This window comes from Helianthus annuus, chromosome 6 (genome assembly GCF_002127325.2).
Source record: "Helianthus annuus cultivar XRQ/B chromosome 6, HanXRQr2.0-SUNRISE, whole genome shotgun sequence".
In the NCBI taxonomy this organism is placed as follows: Eukaryota; Viridiplantae; Streptophyta; class Magnoliopsida; order Asterales; family Asteraceae; genus Helianthus; species Helianthus annuus.
The window spans coordinates 13,558,012-13,576,934 of record NC_035438.2 but is presented as its reverse complement, the minus strand read 5'-3'; the positions used below and the strand labels follow the sequence as shown (position 1 = coordinate 13,576,934).

The following is an 18,923-nucleotide window of genomic DNA, read 5'->3' as shown; positions in this document are numbered from 1 at the left end:
TCCATAGAATGCCAAGTTCTACACGTTGACAATTTCAATAGCATGCAGTTATACATATATGAACATTGGATTCTAAATTTCACTTATTTAAAAGCATAGGATATATAACGTACAAAATAAAACTTCAACGCCGTCTAATACTCCATTTTGTAGTAGTGAATCCATTGTTGAAGTACTTAATCTAGATGAAGTCATAATCAGAAATACCTCCAAACTGTGTAAGAAATAGAGAAAATAACATATTAGTAATGTGAACAGATGTCTTGTAAGTTCAGTTATTAAAAGCTAAATTGTATTTGAAGAATTCATACAAATTAAGCCTTAATGAACACTGCACATAACTTAAAAAACTAAACAATCTTCTAATGTAGGGATTCAACCAAAAACTTAAATCTTTAACTAATTAACTAACCTGAGAACTTAAAATTTCAAAAACTGTTTATACATTGAAACCTATATGCAGCCTAACCAGTCCCAAAAGAAATATAATTACATACAACCCATAAATAGACTTACATTACAATTAACAACCCATATTCATTACACTGATATGGCCCAAACCAAATTAATGATCGACCTACTGACTGGCCCACTCAAACCAGGACTGCCCAACCGTGTATGGGTTATTTGGTCCAGACTAATATGAGACCTGCGCGTTGTGCAGATGAAAACTCAGCCGATTTCAGTACACTCGCTATAGCAAAGGAAACATAGTTCGATTCTTAAAAAAAATAAAAAAGAAAAAATAAATAAGTAAATACAAAGAAACAGTTAAAAAATATTAAAGAAGATACACAAAGAAATGATTTTATGAATTCGATTCTTTATGGTACTGATTGTATTTGACCTGTTTAATCTTGAATGAAACTCTTATCGAAACATAGACGTCAAAATAGTGGAGCCGTTCTTTTTCTTTAATATTATTTATCCGTATCGAATCTTTGAAATTTAAAAGATCCTTAGTTATTAATATATAGAATATATACTTGATGATATATTTTAAAAGATCGTTAGTTTATTTCACATACTTTTGATTATCATGTTTATTAATATTAATATTAACGATAAAATTACTCAAATGTGTTTATAGTATTATTTCAAAGAGGTTATTTTTTGTCAGCATTGGATTTCAATCCAATTTATAAAAGCTATTCACATCCAGATTCTATTTCTTTTTCCACACTAAAAAAATTGAATTCAAAATCAATGGTGATAACTACTGGCCTTTCTCTCTGTACACCAAAGAAAAAGCCATCAATTGACACCACCACCAAAATGTATCACCACGCTACCGGCCGGACGTTGCCTCCACCGCCATAGATCCAATGCGTGTTAACACATGCAAGGATCGATTGATGTTGGACTCATACCGGAGACCAAACCGTCACCGGAAAGAGACCCAACCTTCACCGATCTACAATTGCAGAGGAGATCCGCCGTTGTTTCGCGGCGCCGGAGTTTCACCGGGCTTCACCTCCGGCTGACTCCCTCTTGCTTCTCTCTCTCTCTCACTCACCTTCAAACCATATTTCTCTCTCTAGATCACCCAAGTTTCATGCCCAGATGTGGTAAGGCGAATGTGGAATCGAAATGGCACCATATGTTTCAGATGTCAGAGGGTTTTTTTGTTACCAACGACAGTGATGAAGACGTGACGGTGGTGGTAATTAGTCAACACCCACAGTTTCTCTCCATGGCATTCTTGTAATTTATGTAAAGGATTAAACAAAGGACAAAATAGTAATTTTGGCTTTGCACCGACCTTTATCTTTAAGGTTATATAAATTAGAACATAACTCACTTGATATACCAATTAATTACACCACTCTCTCTTGTCAACTTCAGTTGTGATCCACTACAACAAAGCAACAATACTAGTGCTTAATATAACTATATTTATATTACGTGATTTATCTAAAAAGTGCAATAACGTTTTGTTACAATATTGTTACGTAGGTAGTGGGTTTTAACTAATCTATCTTTTAACAAGTACATTATGATTTAAGTAAAAATTAAATAAAATTAAAATAAATAAATGTGTATGTATGCACATGTGATTGGTGGAGGGTAATGGACCCACCCACTCTTTGTTTTAACATGCGTCAAGGGGGTAACGTGTCCCCCCTTGACGTCCCCCTTTAACCACCATGTTTTGGCGTTTGATGTTGGTATTGGGTGGGATGGTATTGAAAACCACTCCACAACAAGTAGCCTTGTAAAGCAATATTTTTAATATTAATGTTGATATCTCAAAAAGATCACGTAAAATTATTAGCCCTAGTCACAATTTGATCACGTTTCACCGATGCTTGTAGAATTCTTACCTCTAGCCACAATATGATGACGTTTCACCGATGCTTGCCTACGTGCTTGCAAGTTTGAATCTTTCTTGTAACCTAAATTCGTCTCTTTTTTCTCAAAAATATAAGAAAAAATAAAGAGATGTGTGACACGCAATGAAGTCAAGACAGGATTGGGATGACAATGTGGCAGCGGGGTGCCGAAGGGAACACCATCCCATGGTTTACGACGGTGAGGATGTATTAAATGTTTTTTTTTTAATTTAATTAAAATGGTTTTAAGGGTAATAAGGATAGATTCATATGATTAAAGGATGGTGAGGATAGGATGTAAAAGTGGTGGTGTGAGACTAAAGTAGTCAAGGATAGTGACTAGTGAGAATGGATTCCTTTCAACCTCCGACCGACCAGAAAATTCTGGTCCAAACCAATACCACTTTCAAGGTTTTTCTTTCTATGAGATCGGTCTTCCAGCATCGAAACCGCGTGCCACGCTGACGAAACCCTGACAAAACCAGTATTGGGAGTCCTTGGTGGTGTTGATTATGCACATAACATATTTCATAGGGGATAATCCCCCTAACTTTTATTAATGAGTTCGTAGAGAGACTACCCGTTGTGGCTCACTTGACAACCCGGATTCATCCTCTAATATTGCGACACATGGCGCTGACTAGACGCCTACTCATCACCTTGCTCACTCGCGCCTCCCCTCACTTGAGCCTGTTGTAATTACCCTGTGCTCGCCCAAGCTACCACACCTCCAAACACTCCCAAAATGGCCGCTCGCCCAAGCGACCATGCTCACCCCGGCACTCACATGTGACCGCTCGTGAGCCACCCGGCCGCCTACGTGGCTCACCGCGGCGCTAACGGGTGCCACAACGCACAGTCTGAGTAGAATGATATAACTACATAAAATAATTACTTTCTTGAAACACGATAGCTACAGAATAAATCATCATATAACAGGAACACAATTTTAAATGCAATACCTCATTCAGATTCATTCTATGCATACCATATATATAGTCCTCAAATACATAAAGAAAATGCCAAAAGAATGATAAAGACCCTACCCGAAACTAAGGTTTTGGGATCTTTAAGGCTTGATTTGGACAGCAATTTCCTTTGTTTGAAGATTTAGATATCCAGAATAACTGAACCTACAAATAGTGTAACTTCAAATCAACTCGCGCCCACGAAGACGAATTTGTTATTTGTAAAAGTCGACCTTTACAACTTTGATACTGCAGGCGAGGGAGATGTTCTCGCTTTCCTTATTAACCCCTCTTGAGTTATAGATGCAACGAGCTGAATACATACATACATACATACATAAATTATCCTAAATTTACATTTGGTCACACTTGATTGGTTCATCAAACAGATGAATATTAAGATGGGTGTGTTAAGTTCTTTTTTAAAAAAACATATTGTGACGTACCTCGCCTTTTCTGTTGAACATTTCCCCGCTAACAAATCCGCGGGCATTGTATGCAGTAGGGCTAGATATCTATATAACAAAGAGTGAATTTTAAAATCGAAGAGTAAACACAGAAGCCAAACGCCAAGAAAAAAAACAACAAACCTGATTTCTAGTTGGCACTTACCACAAACAACAACCACTCGTCAGCTCTAAAAGACCGGTGAAACCACATCCTATAGAAAAATAAGATTATCAAGACGAGATCAACATTATTAAATAAGAATTAAATAAGAATGCCGTAACATCTATAGTTATACACTAGGAAGAGGTTAATATAACAATCTGTTTCATTAGTTAAAGCTCTTGAAGTACTTACGAGTGATCCAAGCTAATAGAAGAAGTCTTCAATCCCTTTTCACGGTGAGGATTCAAACTGACATTTAAAAATATGAGATCTGAAGTGTATGCTGCAACGCATCTGCAGAATATATCATTTGCAGATACTTCAATATTTTTCACATTATAGATACATATATATGTTTCACATGAACCTTTATCATCAGCTTAAGTATATACGGAACAGTAAAAGTTACTACTCACCTATGCAAAGCCTCGTCGTCTGAGAGCTTTCCCTTTGCTCTAAACCAATACTTCAAACTGCAGTTATAAAATAAGATACCGAATAACCATGAAGTCAACACAGTAGGTAAAACTTAAAAGGTTTGTTATGCTTTCATGAACAGCGCTTGACCTTGCAGGACGTTTATCAAAGTTGGTTGAATTACTAGGCTCACAAAACCTTATCTCGATAGGCCACGGGATAAACTTTGCTGTCGCGACCTTATTACGATAAGTCCTGTAACAATAAATTTAGTTATTACACACCTTATTTCCAAACTGGAGCTATGCACAATGATACAGGCGGAAATTTTGACCCATTGACTCTTGAATAGATAATGGAATCTACCTGGGAAGACGGGGATCAATAAGGCGTCTCTCCCGCAAATCTTCCATTGATAAAAGCTGCAAAGTGCAAACATTGGAGTTAATCGAAATAGCAATTTTAAGTAGTGGTCATTTTAGTTCCGGTACCAATTCTGGATCAGGGACAGCTGGCATTGAAGGTAACTGATGATCAAATCCTACTTCTTCCTTCTGTAAAATATCAACCCATACTTGATCAATAAAAAATAAAAAAAAAAAAAAAAAAAAAAAAAAAAAAAAAACTTACTAATTGATGTTTCTAGCTTTGGCTGTATACAGATGAATAGTCAACGGTACCTGAAATGATGCAATCATTGTGAAAACCACCACTCCCTTTTGTATTGCATCTATCCTTCGGGTAGCAAAACTATTGCCATCACGTACGCGATGGACATGATATATAATTGGAACTGCAAACATATAAAGATTGAAAGAAAACGGTTTAATATATTGCAACAGCCATTCCACTTATAGGTATGGAACAATGTATAACATACATGATATCAGTTTTATAAGCTAACAGAGTTAGTTACTCATTATCCCCAAAAGATGAAGAGTAGGACTTACGCTCAAGATCCCCAACAAGAAGAAAGTAAACGTGTAAGCTATGAACAATCTTGAGCGAATCAACAGTTTTTGATGCCGCAGCCAATGCCTGCATCAAGTCAATTTTTTAGAAAATATAAATTTGCATTTGCGTTTTAAATATTTTCAAAATGCCATTTTCATCCCTTGAGGTTTGGCCACTTTTGCGACTTTCGTCCAAAGGTTTGTTTTTTCACACATCTGGATCCAAAAGATTTGAAATCTTGCCATTTTCAACCGGCTCGTTAACTCCATCCATTTTTCTCTGTTAAGTCAGCGGTATTTCCGTCTTTTTTGTTAACTTAAAGGGCAATTCGGTCTTTTTCAGGGGTATTCGGTCTTTTTACATAAAGTGAAAAAGACGGAATTGCCCTTTAAGTTAAGAGAAAAGACAAAAACACCCCTGACTTAATGGAGAAAAATGAATGGAGTTAACGAGCCGGATGAAAACAGCAAGATTTCAAACCTTTTGGATCCAGATGCGAAAAAACAAACCATTGGACGAAAGTTGCAAAACTGGACAAACCTTAGGGACGAAAATGGCATTTTACTCTATTATAAATGATACATTGGCATGAAACTATTTTCTATATTATAAAAGAGTATACGAACATATGAAAGTACTTTCCCAAATCATAAAGAATGAAAACAAGGTGCATATGCATATGATCCTGTAAACTATTGATGAATGAAAATAGTACCTGTCCAATGAACTGTCCTCCAAACACTTTCCCGAATCGTGGAGCATCAGGCAATGTGATCCCTTTGAATATGTTGACCTTCATAGAAACCATTACAAATATTAGTTATTTTTGTTTAATGAACGTACTGTACAGACATATGTTGATGCTGCTAAGAAGATAACATACCCTAGCCTGCTAAAATCATTAAAAAAAAAATCTGAACTTTTCGAAATCTAGCTTACATACTTCTATAGGCTCAAGATGCAATATGCTCTCAACAGGTGAGCATGTTTCAACAGTTTGTTCTGCACTCCATATTGATTTTGACTGCAACAAATTGCAATGCTCATGGGGCAGCACTAAGCAGGTCAGCTGTCACAACAAAGGAAATATCAGACGCTTTGAGCAAGGGTTCCACTTCCTTCAAAATACCAGTTACTACATTTTTATGACTAGAAGTGGCGAAATGGCGGGTTGGGTAGGATCAGTAACGGGTCAAAACAGATTGCGGATAGAACGGGTCAACCGCGTTGGATTGACCCCGTAACACTTTTTGTCCAAATTGTAACAGCAATTTATGAATAACTAGTATCTCAAATATGATTAAAATATGATATTACTCATTAATAGTTAACTTTTTAAATAAAATAATTATGAAGGTTTCAAGAATTAAAAATACACTATGGGAGACTTTTAACCGTTCCCTTTTCATCGATTTTTATGTTTACCCGTTAAAGATAAAACATATAACCCAAATTGACCCATCCATAAATAACTGTGTAGAAATTAGCATCTCTAATGGAAGCTATCAATTAAGGCAACATCAGACCGATTAAAGGGGGAAAATATATAAAAAGGAAGAAAAAAAACTATGCAAACACCTTAGTGAGGGCAATGACATCTGCTTGCTGCGCAGAGACCGCTACACCTGCAATACAATTAGAAGTAACCTAAGTACTCATTTATCTTTATGTGCATTCTTGTTTAGTTGTTCAATAATGAATCAAACTATTGATGTTTACAATGATTGTGAATGAACACAAATCCTAAACATTTATAAGCAAGAATATGACGATGGAATCAGGCGTTCACCGTTGCCAAAGTAGTCAAAACGTTTAAGTTGGAACTCTGGCCGATTATGCCCATCTTCATGTATATGGCCAGAGACCTCCGCCTGCAAAATTTAGTTAAGTGTAAACCGAACTGAAATATGCATCTAAATTCTAGAATAACAAGTAACATGTTGCACAAGGGTAAAGTTACCTCGCCTTCCCATATGAAGTAAATTCCATTTGCGGCCTCTCCCTCTCGAACAACATATTCTTGAGGATCTTGAAAAGGGGAAATTACGACTAATAAGTCAATAAACATCTAAGAGATTTTTCTTCATAAAAAAAGATACCCATATGACCATATCCATTGTGTTTTCTATGATTCTGCTATGTAAATTCATATATATTTTAAGTATTTCTTTTCACTTGTAATATGTGAACCCTTATGCTGCAGATGTGGCGTATTTGGTTACAAGTTTCACCGTATCAATCAACCATATAATCGTGTGAGTTGTTAAATGATACCGTGTACTTCTCTTAATGATTTTGTTGATTAACCCCCAATACATATTTTTAGCTCGCTCGCTCCCTCACATCCCATTCCTTACACTCATTCCATCCTTAAATTTTAAGAAAACTACCTAAAACCACCACTCCACCCCATTCCTTATCCTTATATCTTATCCACTCCTTATCCTTATTTATATCTTATCCAATACTTATCCTTCACACCCCATTTCCTTATCCTTATATCCCATCCATTCCTTATTACTCATTCCATCCTTAAAACTAAAAAACGAGAGAAAATTTTCTGGAATAGTGACTTTTTTTGTTAAATTATAGGATAAGGATAAAGAATGGGATGTGAATTTATAAATTATAACCTTATAACCATATACTCAAACTCTTCTAACTCCACTTCTATGTTATTTTTATGCTAAATGTCATAGTTTGCTACCGTTTGTCGTCGGCTATCGACCCTGCATTTCCACAGTTAAGTCTCTCTATCCTCCATCCATCAATTACACACACTAATCAAAAGTCAAGGTATCATTAATATATTACTCAAAATTCAACAACATCAAATTAACCTAAACAATATCAATTAAAACATTCACTTTCTACCAAATCACTGCTTATTAGAACATCAAATTAACCTAAACAATATCAACTAAAATAAGACCAACTTAAATCACTGATCATCATCATCATCATCAAATCATTAAATTCACCAATAACTCAATAACAATATCAGCCTATAACATATTAATATTACCGTAATGTTTAACAGTTACAACTTGTGCGATTTTCCGAAGAGATAAGCTCGGAAGCCTCTGAAGCAACGGCACGCAACCCAAAAACTCGATAACTAACAATCAAATATCATGATATTAGCAAAATCAAGTTGTTGATTGATAATACATTAACAAGTGGAAGAAATTAGGGTTTGGAAACTACGTAGAATGATTACCTGCTTCCGAACTGAACATGTTGAATGTTGACCACAAATTTTGCGATGATCTGGGGCCAAATAGTTATTGTGATTTTAGGTATTTATAATATTTTATTTTATTTTATTATAGTGTAGGTTATGTGTGAATGATGATAATAAACAGGAGAAAATATCCGGTACGAGTCTTCGAATAATTTTGAAATGGTTGACCAAAATATGTTGATCACGTGTATTTTATGGACATTCTTGAGAGTTGAAATTAGTTTTGTACAATATATTTGTATATTGTGGTCCTTGAAATGAAAAGGGTCAAACGGTAGGTTTTAGTAATATGTTGGTTTTAAAATGTTGAAACAAATTTGACTTGTTATTAACTATTAACGTGAGTAATTCTGTTTTTAATGGGAGTTTTCTCGGGCGAATTTATCTCTTCATCGGAACTAGGACCTCGTTCAGCACATGCTTTTTTATTTAAAGGCTAACTTCATTAAAAGACAACCAAACCCGAAAACCGGGCAAGCCACAACACAAGACAACTTACATAATTACAAATTTACACCAATCCGACCAAGAGATGAGATTGTTCTTAGTTCTACTTTTATACCATAAAAAACCTAATGATCTGACTTCACTGAAAACACCTTCCACCTTGGCTTCAACCCATGAAAATACCGCCTTATTCCGTGCCGACCACAAGCACCAACAGTAACAATAATACCATAAACCACAGCTTTGACTCCGTTAACAATGTTTTTATCAAGGTGAATCTCCAACAAGTCCTTGAAAGAGAAGGCGAAGATAGGCGGAATACGACACCAACGACTAATTTTTTGCCAAAGGACCACAGCCGAAATACACGACGTAAAGAGGTGTTCCACGGTCTCGTTCTCCGACTTACAAAACGGACAAATCCCGTCACCCACGTCTATGCCTCTTTTACGCAATGCATCCGAGGTCGGGATTCGGTTCATCTCTGCTCTCCAAACAAAAACGTTGCATTTTATCGGCACCCATTTACACCATTCCATCACAAAGTAGTTTCCGCTATCAACGATACCAGTTGTTCTAGCCGTCAAAAAATAAATAGTTAGTGGGCTGGTTTCTTTTATACAGATATGTAACCAAATTGCTAGTCATTTACATTGATAGATAGTAGCCATTTACACTATAGAAAGTAGAGGGGATTTTGACTTTTGAGTTTTCATGCTTTTCTAGTCTTACAATATTTACAATTATTTTTTATAGTCTAAAATATCTTAAACAATAGAAGATAAACAAATGGTATTAAAAAAACTTTCTAGTCATTTACATTGAAAGAATATTTTAAAGTTTTATCTTTATTACATTGAAAGAAGTATTTTAATGTTTTATATTTATTCATCGTATCTATAGAAAATAATCACAACCTCAATATATATTTCCTTCAGTTCACCACAAGCTTAAAAAAGTCATATTTATCATAAAAATACATATACTTTTATTATTAAGACGTTCTTCCATCACACCATCCAAACTAAACTTTTCATCTTCTTGGAAATCTTAACGTCCCTCTAAGCTAGATTCGGTTATGAAAAGTTACATAGGATCGAAAGAAAAGAAATACAAACTTACCAACATGCAACGAAAATTTATTTCTTCCTTATTTTTATATATGCAAATCATTGGGTGATATATATTATAAATATACAGCAATTAAATCATAAAAATTTTTGGTTATTCTATAAAATATATTAACAAATTAAAAACTTGTTGAGATTTTTGTATTGTTGTATTTTAAACTGTGTACTAATTTTGAAAATCGGATTAAGTTTTGGAGGGATATGAACACATTCATTAACGAGATAAAATACTCCAGCGTTGGTTGACAAGTTGCATAGCTGGAAAATACATATGTTAACAACTTTTTCTTCGAGAACAAGTGTTATAATAATGACTTAACTTTTTCCGAAGAGATAATCAGCCTATAACATATTAATATTACCGTAATGTTTAACAGTTACAACTTGTGCGATTTTCCGAAGAGATAAGCTCGGAAGCCTCTGAAGCAACGACACGCAACCCAAAAACTCGATAACTAACAATCAAATATCATCATATTAGCAAAATCAAGTTGTTGATTGATAATACATTAACAATTGGAAGAAATTAGGATTTGGAAACTACGTAGAATGATTACCTGCTTCCGAACTGAACATGTTGAATGTTGACCACAAATTTTGCGATGATCTGGGACCAAAATAGTTGTTGTGATTTTAGGTATTTATAATATTTTATTTTATTATAGTGTCGGTTATGTGTGAATGATGATAATAAACAGGAGCAAAGATACGGTACGGCTGTGTATTATTTTGAAATGGTTGGCCATAGGTTTAAATATATTAATCACATGTATTTTTGGGACATTCTTGAGAATTGAAACTAGTTTTGTACAAGGGTCGTATTATTGGCACACCTTGGGAAATTAAATCGACATCTTCAATACGCATCGTATAAGCCTATACAATGCGTATTAAGGTTGGTTCAAACTTTTAGGTCAGTCAAAGGCTGACAATGTCCCCTCTAAAAAAGTAATACGCATCGTATAGGCCTATACGATGCGTATTGAAGGTGTCAATTTAATTTTTTTAATTTTGCAAGGTAGCTTTCTGTCACGCGTTAGCTTTCTGTCACGCGAACGAAGAAGCAGCACTTTGGACATTTGTTAGTCTTTAAACATCTAGGAAACATTATTTGAGAATACCCCTGAATTTACCGAAGCTGTAGAATGAGATCCTCCACTATTGGGCTATCATCTTTCAACCCCATTTTCCCTAAATTTATCGATTCTGTTTTTCAACGGGGATATAATGCAATGATTCCTCTCAATTGAATAGACAGACACTTGCTTCATAGGACTCACTTGAATCGTCTCGGATGTAATAACAGTATGTTTAGCATCTGTGTCTGCTTGAATTGCAGGAAGCAGAGGATAACGAAGATGAACATTGTATTTATCACGAAAGTACTCAACAACCGGGATAACAGCTCCGGTTTCATCAACTACATTTGGAACAAGAAGTCCAACAAATCGTTCATTATCTATTGTTGTCTCAACAATATGAATGCACACAACGAATTTGACAACTGTGACAGCTTATTAAAAGTTGCTCAGGCTCACGGCAACCGCACTGGTAACAAACTGGTATTGTTGGTCGGTGTTCTGGAAATTAAAGGAGAAACACTCAAATACCGCCTTGGTAGTTGTTACCATATCCATTATCCCCTTGAGTCACAGATCCGACAATAGGGCCCACGGATATGTGACTCCATAGGACTCACTTGAATCGTCTCGCATGTAATAACAGTACGGTTCGTGGATGTAAATTGCTAGGGTGTAACAGTACGATTTCAACAAATCTTTTCAATAATCAGTAAGCAAATAAACAATGGTTCTCCAATTCCAGATAAGTAATGTAAGGAGAAGCGTTGAGATAACGGACATCCATCAAGCTTAAAAAGAAAACTTGTGTTTCCCATAGCCACCATTCCCATAGTCACAAACGATTGCGGTTTGTATTTCCCATAGCTACCGTTCCCATAGTCGAAAACGGTTGTGGTTTGCAATTCCCGGTTGTACCGCGAGTGGGCATAGGATCCGTGGGCCCTATTGTCGAATATGTGATTCCATGGAAGATGTGATTAAGGTAAGTGTGCCGTAAAGTTGCATCTTTTAGAGAGAGACCTTTAAGTACGGATCCTACATCTGCATTTGGAACAAGAAGTCCAACAATTCGTTCATTGTCTGTTGTTGTCTCAACAATATGAATGCACGCAACGAATTTGAACGTGAACCATGCTTGTACAATATTATTAAAAAGAATGCACGCAACGAATTTGACAACCGTGACAGCTTATTAAAAGTTCCTCAGGCTCACGGCAACCGCACTGGTAACAAACTGGTATTGCTGGTGGCTGTTCTTGAAAATTGAAGGAAAAGGACTACGATTCTATTTTTCAACGGGGATGTAATGCAATAATTCCTCTCAATTGAATAGACAGACACTTGCTTTATAAGACTCACTTGAATCGTCTCGGATGTAATAACAGTACGGTTAATGGATGTTAATTGCTGGGATGTAACTGTTTAGAAAGTAGAAATCACCTCCAATCCTTTCCTTGTCAAATCACACACTATAAAGTTTAAACTTATCGTTATCTAACTACCGATTCACACCAATTCGTTGAAACCACACATTCATGTGTTGCAGTTTGGAAAGATGACCAAATAGAGATCTGAATAACAAACTGTGGAGAACTTGTTTGCGTTATCCTTCTTGATGCAGATCCGATGATATGCAAGAGAGAGAGGTTCAGAGTGATTTTTAGAATACGCTAAAATATGCAAAAATACGCTAAAATACGATAAAATACGCCGAAATACGTTAAAATATGCTAAACTACATGAAAATATGCTAAAATACGCTGCAATATGTTAAAATATGTCATATTATGATAAAATACGCTAAAATACGCCGAAATACGTTAAAATAGTCGAAATATGTAAGAATAACCTAAAAATACGCAAAAATAAGCTAAAATACGTCAAAATACTATAAAATACGCAACAATATGTTAAAATACGTCAAAATAGGCAAAAATACGTCAAAATACGCAACTAATGATATTCACACACGCGTATACATATAACACGGCACTATACAATACAAGTGGATTTCAAACAAAACTGTACGTAATCATAGAATACGATAATCACACGCAACCGAACGTCACCGAAACGACGCATGTTGAAGGTATACGTCATAGCGAAAGTTCATCAAAAAACCACACGTATACGCGTCGAACCGAGGAAAACACGATAAATTTTTTTTTCAAATTATGCCATATACGATCGTATAGGCCTATGTTGTATCGTATATGGCCTTAATATGCATCTTATAGGCCTATACGATGTATATTAAACTTTGAATTATCTCAAAAATACCCCTGAATTTATAAAAAATAAGGGTGTTTCAGTAATTTCGTCGATTAATACGCATCATTTAGGCCTATATGATGCGTATTAAACTATGAATTTCTCAATTGAAGGTGTCGATTTAATTTTTTAATTTTGCAAGGTTGCTTTCTGTCACGCGAACGAAGAAGCAGCACTTTGGACATTTGTTGGTCTTCAAACATCTAGGAAACATTATTTGAGAATACCCATGAATTTATTGAAGCTATAGAATGAGATCCTCCACTATTGGGTTATCATCTTTTAACCCCATTTTCCCTAAATTTATCGATTCTGTTTTTCGATGGAGATGTAATGCAATGATTCCTCTCAACTGAATAGACGTACACTTGCTTCATAGGACTCACTTGAATCGTCTCGGATGTAATAACAGTACGTCTAGCATCCGTGCCTACTTGAATTGCAAGAAGCAAAGGATAACAAAGATGAACATTGTATTTATCACGAAAGTACTGAACAACCGAGATTACAGCTCCGGTTTCATCAGCTGCATTTGGGGTGTAACATTACGATTTCAACAAATCTTTTCAATAATCAATAAGCAAATACACAACGGTTCTCCAATTCCAAATCAGTAATGTAAGGAGAAGCATTGAGATAATGGACATCCATCAAGCTCAAAAAAAACTTGTGTTTCCCATAGCCACCATTCCCATAGTCACAAACGATTACAGTTTATATTTCCCATAGCCACCATTCACATAGTAAAAAACGGTTGCGGTTTGCAATTCCCGGTTGTACCGCGAGTGGGCATAAGATCCGTGGGCCCTATTGTCGGATCTGTGACTCCATGGAAGATGTGATTAAGGTAAGTGTGCCGTAAAGTTGCATCTTTTAGAGAGAGACCTTTAAGTACGGATCCTACAGTTGCATTTGGAACAAGAAGTCCAACAATTCGTTCATTATCTGTTGTTGTCTCAACAATATGAATGCACGCAATGAATGTATACCTGGTTTGCTTTCTCTAGAATATCTACAATCCAATCAACGCACTTGTTTCAAATCAAGGGTCCCATCATTACAACCACTTGTTTGAAAATGGCCAGGAGAGTTGAAAAAACTACAATTGGAATTGATGACCGAGTAGAGATCTGAATAAGTTTCTGAATAAGATTCATCCTTATTTCTGTAAATTGCACAAACAAGCATGCTTTCAACGAGTCTAGAACACTTGTAATCCTCAACCGGCTTTGAAACCGGACGAAATCTATGAAGAAACTGTTTGATTTCACGGTGAGTGGAGAAATTAGCGTCAGAGAAAACTTTGTTGTAGAAACTTTGAATAAGATAAGAAGGATGAGATATCGGCAATTAGCTTGAAGAAGTTTCTCTCGATCATTCAACACGTGACCCATGGATCCGCGGGCCCTATTGTCGGATCTGTGACTCCATGGAAGATGTGACAGTCAACAAGCGTATCGTCGTTGTGGAGAACAACCTCGTTAAATAGCAACCTTCATTTAGTTTCTGGAATTGGAGAACCGTTGTGTCTAATCATATCAACTATCGCGATAAGTTTCTGTTGAAGTGCAAGAACGAGTATGAAGATAAGTTAAAGATAAGTCAAGAACAAAGAAGAACACTTGAAGAAAAAGCAAGAACTTGGAAGTATTACCTGACTAGTTGTTACCATATAACACATGATAAAAGCGCTTCTCTAGACAATCTGGGATTATGTTCCGTTTTAGGAGACCGTGTAATCCAGAGGTCAGTCTCGGGTGGGCATAAGATCCGTGGGCCCTATTGTCGGATATGTGACTCCATGGAAGATGTGATTAAGGTAAGCGTGCCGTAAAGTTGCATCTGATTTTTAAAACATTTCCCACTGACATAATATTTCCCATATGACACATGATAAAAGCGCTTCTCTAGACAATCTGGGATTATGTTCCGTTTTAGGAGAACGTGTAATCCAGAGGTCGGTCTCGGGTGGGCATAAGATCCGTGGGCCATATTGTCGGATCTGTGATATGGAAGATATGATTAAGGTAAGCGTGCGGTAAAGTTGCATCTAATTTTTAAAACATTTCCCACTGACATAATATTTCCCATATGACACATGATAAAAACGCTTCTCTAGACAATCTAGGATTATGTTCCGTTTTAGGGTTTCTTCATCACCTATAACTATGTCGTAAACGTTGATAGGAACACGCCGCTTAAATCTCAGTTATGTCTCATTGCATTATGACAATACTGACAAGGGTGCTGGTCTATTCTCCCACTATGCAAACTTGAAGAATCTCACCATAACACATTGTAGATTGGTGGGCTTGAATGGTTTTAATATATTTCATCTTGGACTATCTAGTCTAATACTTGAAATTCAATATGATCGTGTCAAGATCTTTATCTATCATGTCATCGACCAACTGCTAGAAATCCCTTTCGTTTCCTAACACTTGAAAATGGATATGATCGTGTCAAGATCTTTATCTATCATGTCATCGACCAACTGCTCGAAATCCCTTTCGTTTCTTGGGTTTGCATTCGACACAACACACCAAAAAATAAACATAAAAAATTCAGTGCCTTGATACGCATCGTATAGGCCTATACGATGCGTATTAAGCCCGCCGCCAGACAACATCTGCACCTGTCAGTCTGCCAAGTCTCTTACTTTATTCAATTACATGGGTGTTAAGCCTTAATCGTGTTTTAACGCTTTGAGCAACTACGTCTCGTTAATTTATTGAATAAAGAAGATACCCTTAATTCATGGCGATAGAGTTGGGGATTGTTGTGGTTTTTCATGGGTTTTGATAGTTGTTTGCAATTGTTCTATGTGAAGGCCTCGGGGGTATGATTTTGCGGTAGGTGTATAACTTTGACTCTACATTAGATAAACAAAAAGGATTTGATCATAATTTATCTTGATAAAGTTATGGGAGCATAACTTTAACTTTTATTTAGCCAAAAAGAAGAAAAAAAGTTAAGTCATTATTATCACACTTGTTCTCGAAGAAAAAGTTGTTAACATATGTATTTTCTAGCTATGCAACTTGTCAACCAACGTTTGAGTATTTTATCTCGTTAATGAATGTGTTCATATCCCTCCAAAACTTAATCCGGTTTTCAAAATCAGTACATACTTTAAATAACAACAATACAAAAATCTCAACAAGTTTTTAATTTGTTAATATATTTTTTAGAATAACCAAAATACTTTATGATTTAATTGCTAACACCCAATGGTTCAATGTCATAATTATATAAAAATAAGGAAAAAATAAATTTTTGTTGCATGTTGGTAAGTTTGTATTTCTTCTCTTTTGATCATATGTAATTTTTCATAACCGAATCTAGCTTAGGGGGACGTTAAGATTCCAAGAAGATGAAAAGTTTAGTTTGAATGGTGTGATGGGAGAACGTCTTGATAATAAAAGTATATGTGTTTTTATGATAATAAATACGACTTTTTAAGCTTGTGGTGACTTTTTTAAGCTTGTGGTGAACTGAAGGACATGTATATTGAGGTCGTGACTATTTTCTATAGGTACGGTGAATAAAGATAAAACATTAAAATACTTCTTTCAATGTAAATTACTAGAAAGTTGTTTTAATACCATTTGTTTATCTTTTATTGTTTAAGATATTTTAGATTAAAAAATAATAATTTTAAATATTGTAAGACTATAAAAGCATGAAAACTCAAAAGTCAAATTTCCATTTAGAATAAATTACGTTTTTCGTCCTTTATGTTTGTATCAGATTGCAATAGATAGCCTTTAACTTTAATAATTACAGTCACAATCATTTATTTAGAAAACTCATTACACTCTATGTAACAACCCTTGCAAAATTTTCTAATTTCTATTTTAAAAAGACACATCAAGAAACCCTAATTGAGACCCCCAAGTGGTACGGTGCGACCCGAAATTCGAAAAATGAACAAAACCAGCAATAGGGCCCCCTAAAACTCAAGGGGTGATCCCCTAATTGGCATTATCCGCACAAAACAGATGTAAAACACGTAATTTAGAAATTAGGCAACTCACCAAGGCTATCCCAGACACCAGGCTACCCTAGCCAAGCCTAGGTGGGTCGCCGTCGCGACACGCGCCAGTGGCTAGGGTAGCCGGCGCGACACGCGGGAGAGACCTAAAATCAGTATAAAACCCAGGGGCCTGGCACTTGCATGGATTGATTGTTACGACGTAAAAACTCATTTTATACGTTGCTTTATGCTCTGTTCTTTCCAAATACACACAAAACCTCGAACCTCTGCTACGATAACAGGGTAATAACTCGATCACTGCTACGATACAATGTCCGGTCGATTAAAACCGATCAGATGAATGTTTAAGTGCTGCCTGCATTTAGCTATACTTTGTCATTCGTCATGAGGGGGTTTCGATCTCGTGAATTATCGTAAATGTTGAATTAAGTTACTAACATGGTTTCGTTTGCATTTTATATTTTACTAGGTTACCAACATAATTAGTAGACAACCTGTGATCTTTTAAATTTGCAATGTGAGTTATTCTGTTTTTATCAAAGTTGCTTTGCAAAACCCTGAATATTTTCCAGTTATATTTATAGTGATTAAGTCTTTGTTATCTTAAATTACTGACAGTAAGTGGGGTTTTGTATACATTAGTTATCTAACGTCACTTTTACGTGAACGGACCTAAATAGTGATACGTCACTTTTGGGTGAACGGACCCAATAGTGATATGACCATAGTCACAGATCCGGTCGAGTGACAACTGGGTCAGCTAATTATAAGATAGAAGCAATTGTAATCGCTCTTAATACTGTAAATTATAACAATGTGTCGTTTTGTACAAATTGAATGCACTCGCCAGTATTTTCCGCTGATCAAATCTTTTTAAAACATGTTTCAGGTGATTTACTGTGAACAAGGAAAAGTGCCGCGTAGCACTACCGCTTGAATGAAGTGGCTTAGTACACAAATAAACATGTTTTCTGTAACCCGGGGATTTCCCAGTGAAATTCCTTTATTGTAAAATACGGCATTTGTCCCGAAACTTATAATAAAATAATTCGGTGTTTTCAGTTTAAACGATTCTGTTAAAAATTCCGCTGCCAATTAAACACCAATACCACGGGTTTCTGTTTCACGGCTTCCGAACTGGTCAAAACGGGTCGGGGGCCGTGACAGAAAAGATGGTATCAAAGCCACTGTTTTAAACTAATTAAGTACTTTGAAAAATACTTAAATTTTAGTTTACTATTTTGTGTTTTTGTGAAAATTAAATTTACAATAATTAAAATTTAATTTGGAATTTTGTGTTTCCTTATGTGTGACTAACAGCATGAATGAACTATCGGAAGCTCTCTGAAACTTCACAATCCATTCTACTGATATGGAGACTACCGGGAACCAGTCCGGTTACCAGGCTGACACAGAGGAGCCAATGGTGTTCCAAGCTCAGGAAAAGCCCAAACCTAAAAAGAGGAGG

At 35.8% G+C, this 18,923-nt stretch overlaps 1 protein-coding gene across 3 annotated transcripts; it reads right to left on the bottom strand.

Annotated features, from left to right (window-relative positions):
• Positions 1-3,247: 3,247 nt before the first annotated feature.
• Positions 3,248-10,845, bottom strand: LOC110864783 (acyl-CoA thioesterase 2). 3 transcript variants are annotated; one of them, XM_035974402.1, is made up of 18 exons: positions 10,663-10,845; positions 10,468-10,560; positions 7,245-7,312; positions 7,074-7,155; positions 6,863-6,909; positions 6,228-6,353; positions 6,000-6,077; positions 5,281-5,368; positions 5,011-5,123; positions 4,822-4,884; positions 4,697-4,752; positions 4,481-4,585; positions 4,330-4,386; positions 4,106-4,207; positions 3,914-3,962; positions 3,748-3,816; positions 3,535-3,614; positions 3,248-3,460 (listed from the first exon to the last, which is right to left on the bottom strand). In XM_035974402.1, exons 1-17 carry the CDS (start codon positions 10,679-10,681, stop codon positions 3,537-3,539), a joined length of 1,293 nt encoding a protein of 430 aa, XP_035830295.1. In that variant the 5' UTR covers positions 10,682-10,845; the 3' UTR covers positions 3,248-3,460; positions 3,535-3,536. The 3 variants fall into 3 exon arrangements, with proteins under 3 accessions (XP_035830295.1, XP_021969623.1, XP_021969625.1); XM_022113931.2 differs by lacking the exons at positions 10,468-10,560; positions 10,663-10,845 and adding exons at positions 8,310-8,402; positions 8,505-8,694 and having other exon boundaries at positions 3,248-3,466; XM_022113933.2 differs by lacking the exons at positions 10,468-10,560; positions 10,663-10,845 and adding exons at positions 8,310-8,402; positions 8,505-8,694.
• Positions 10,846-18,923: the final 8,078 nt, after the last annotated feature.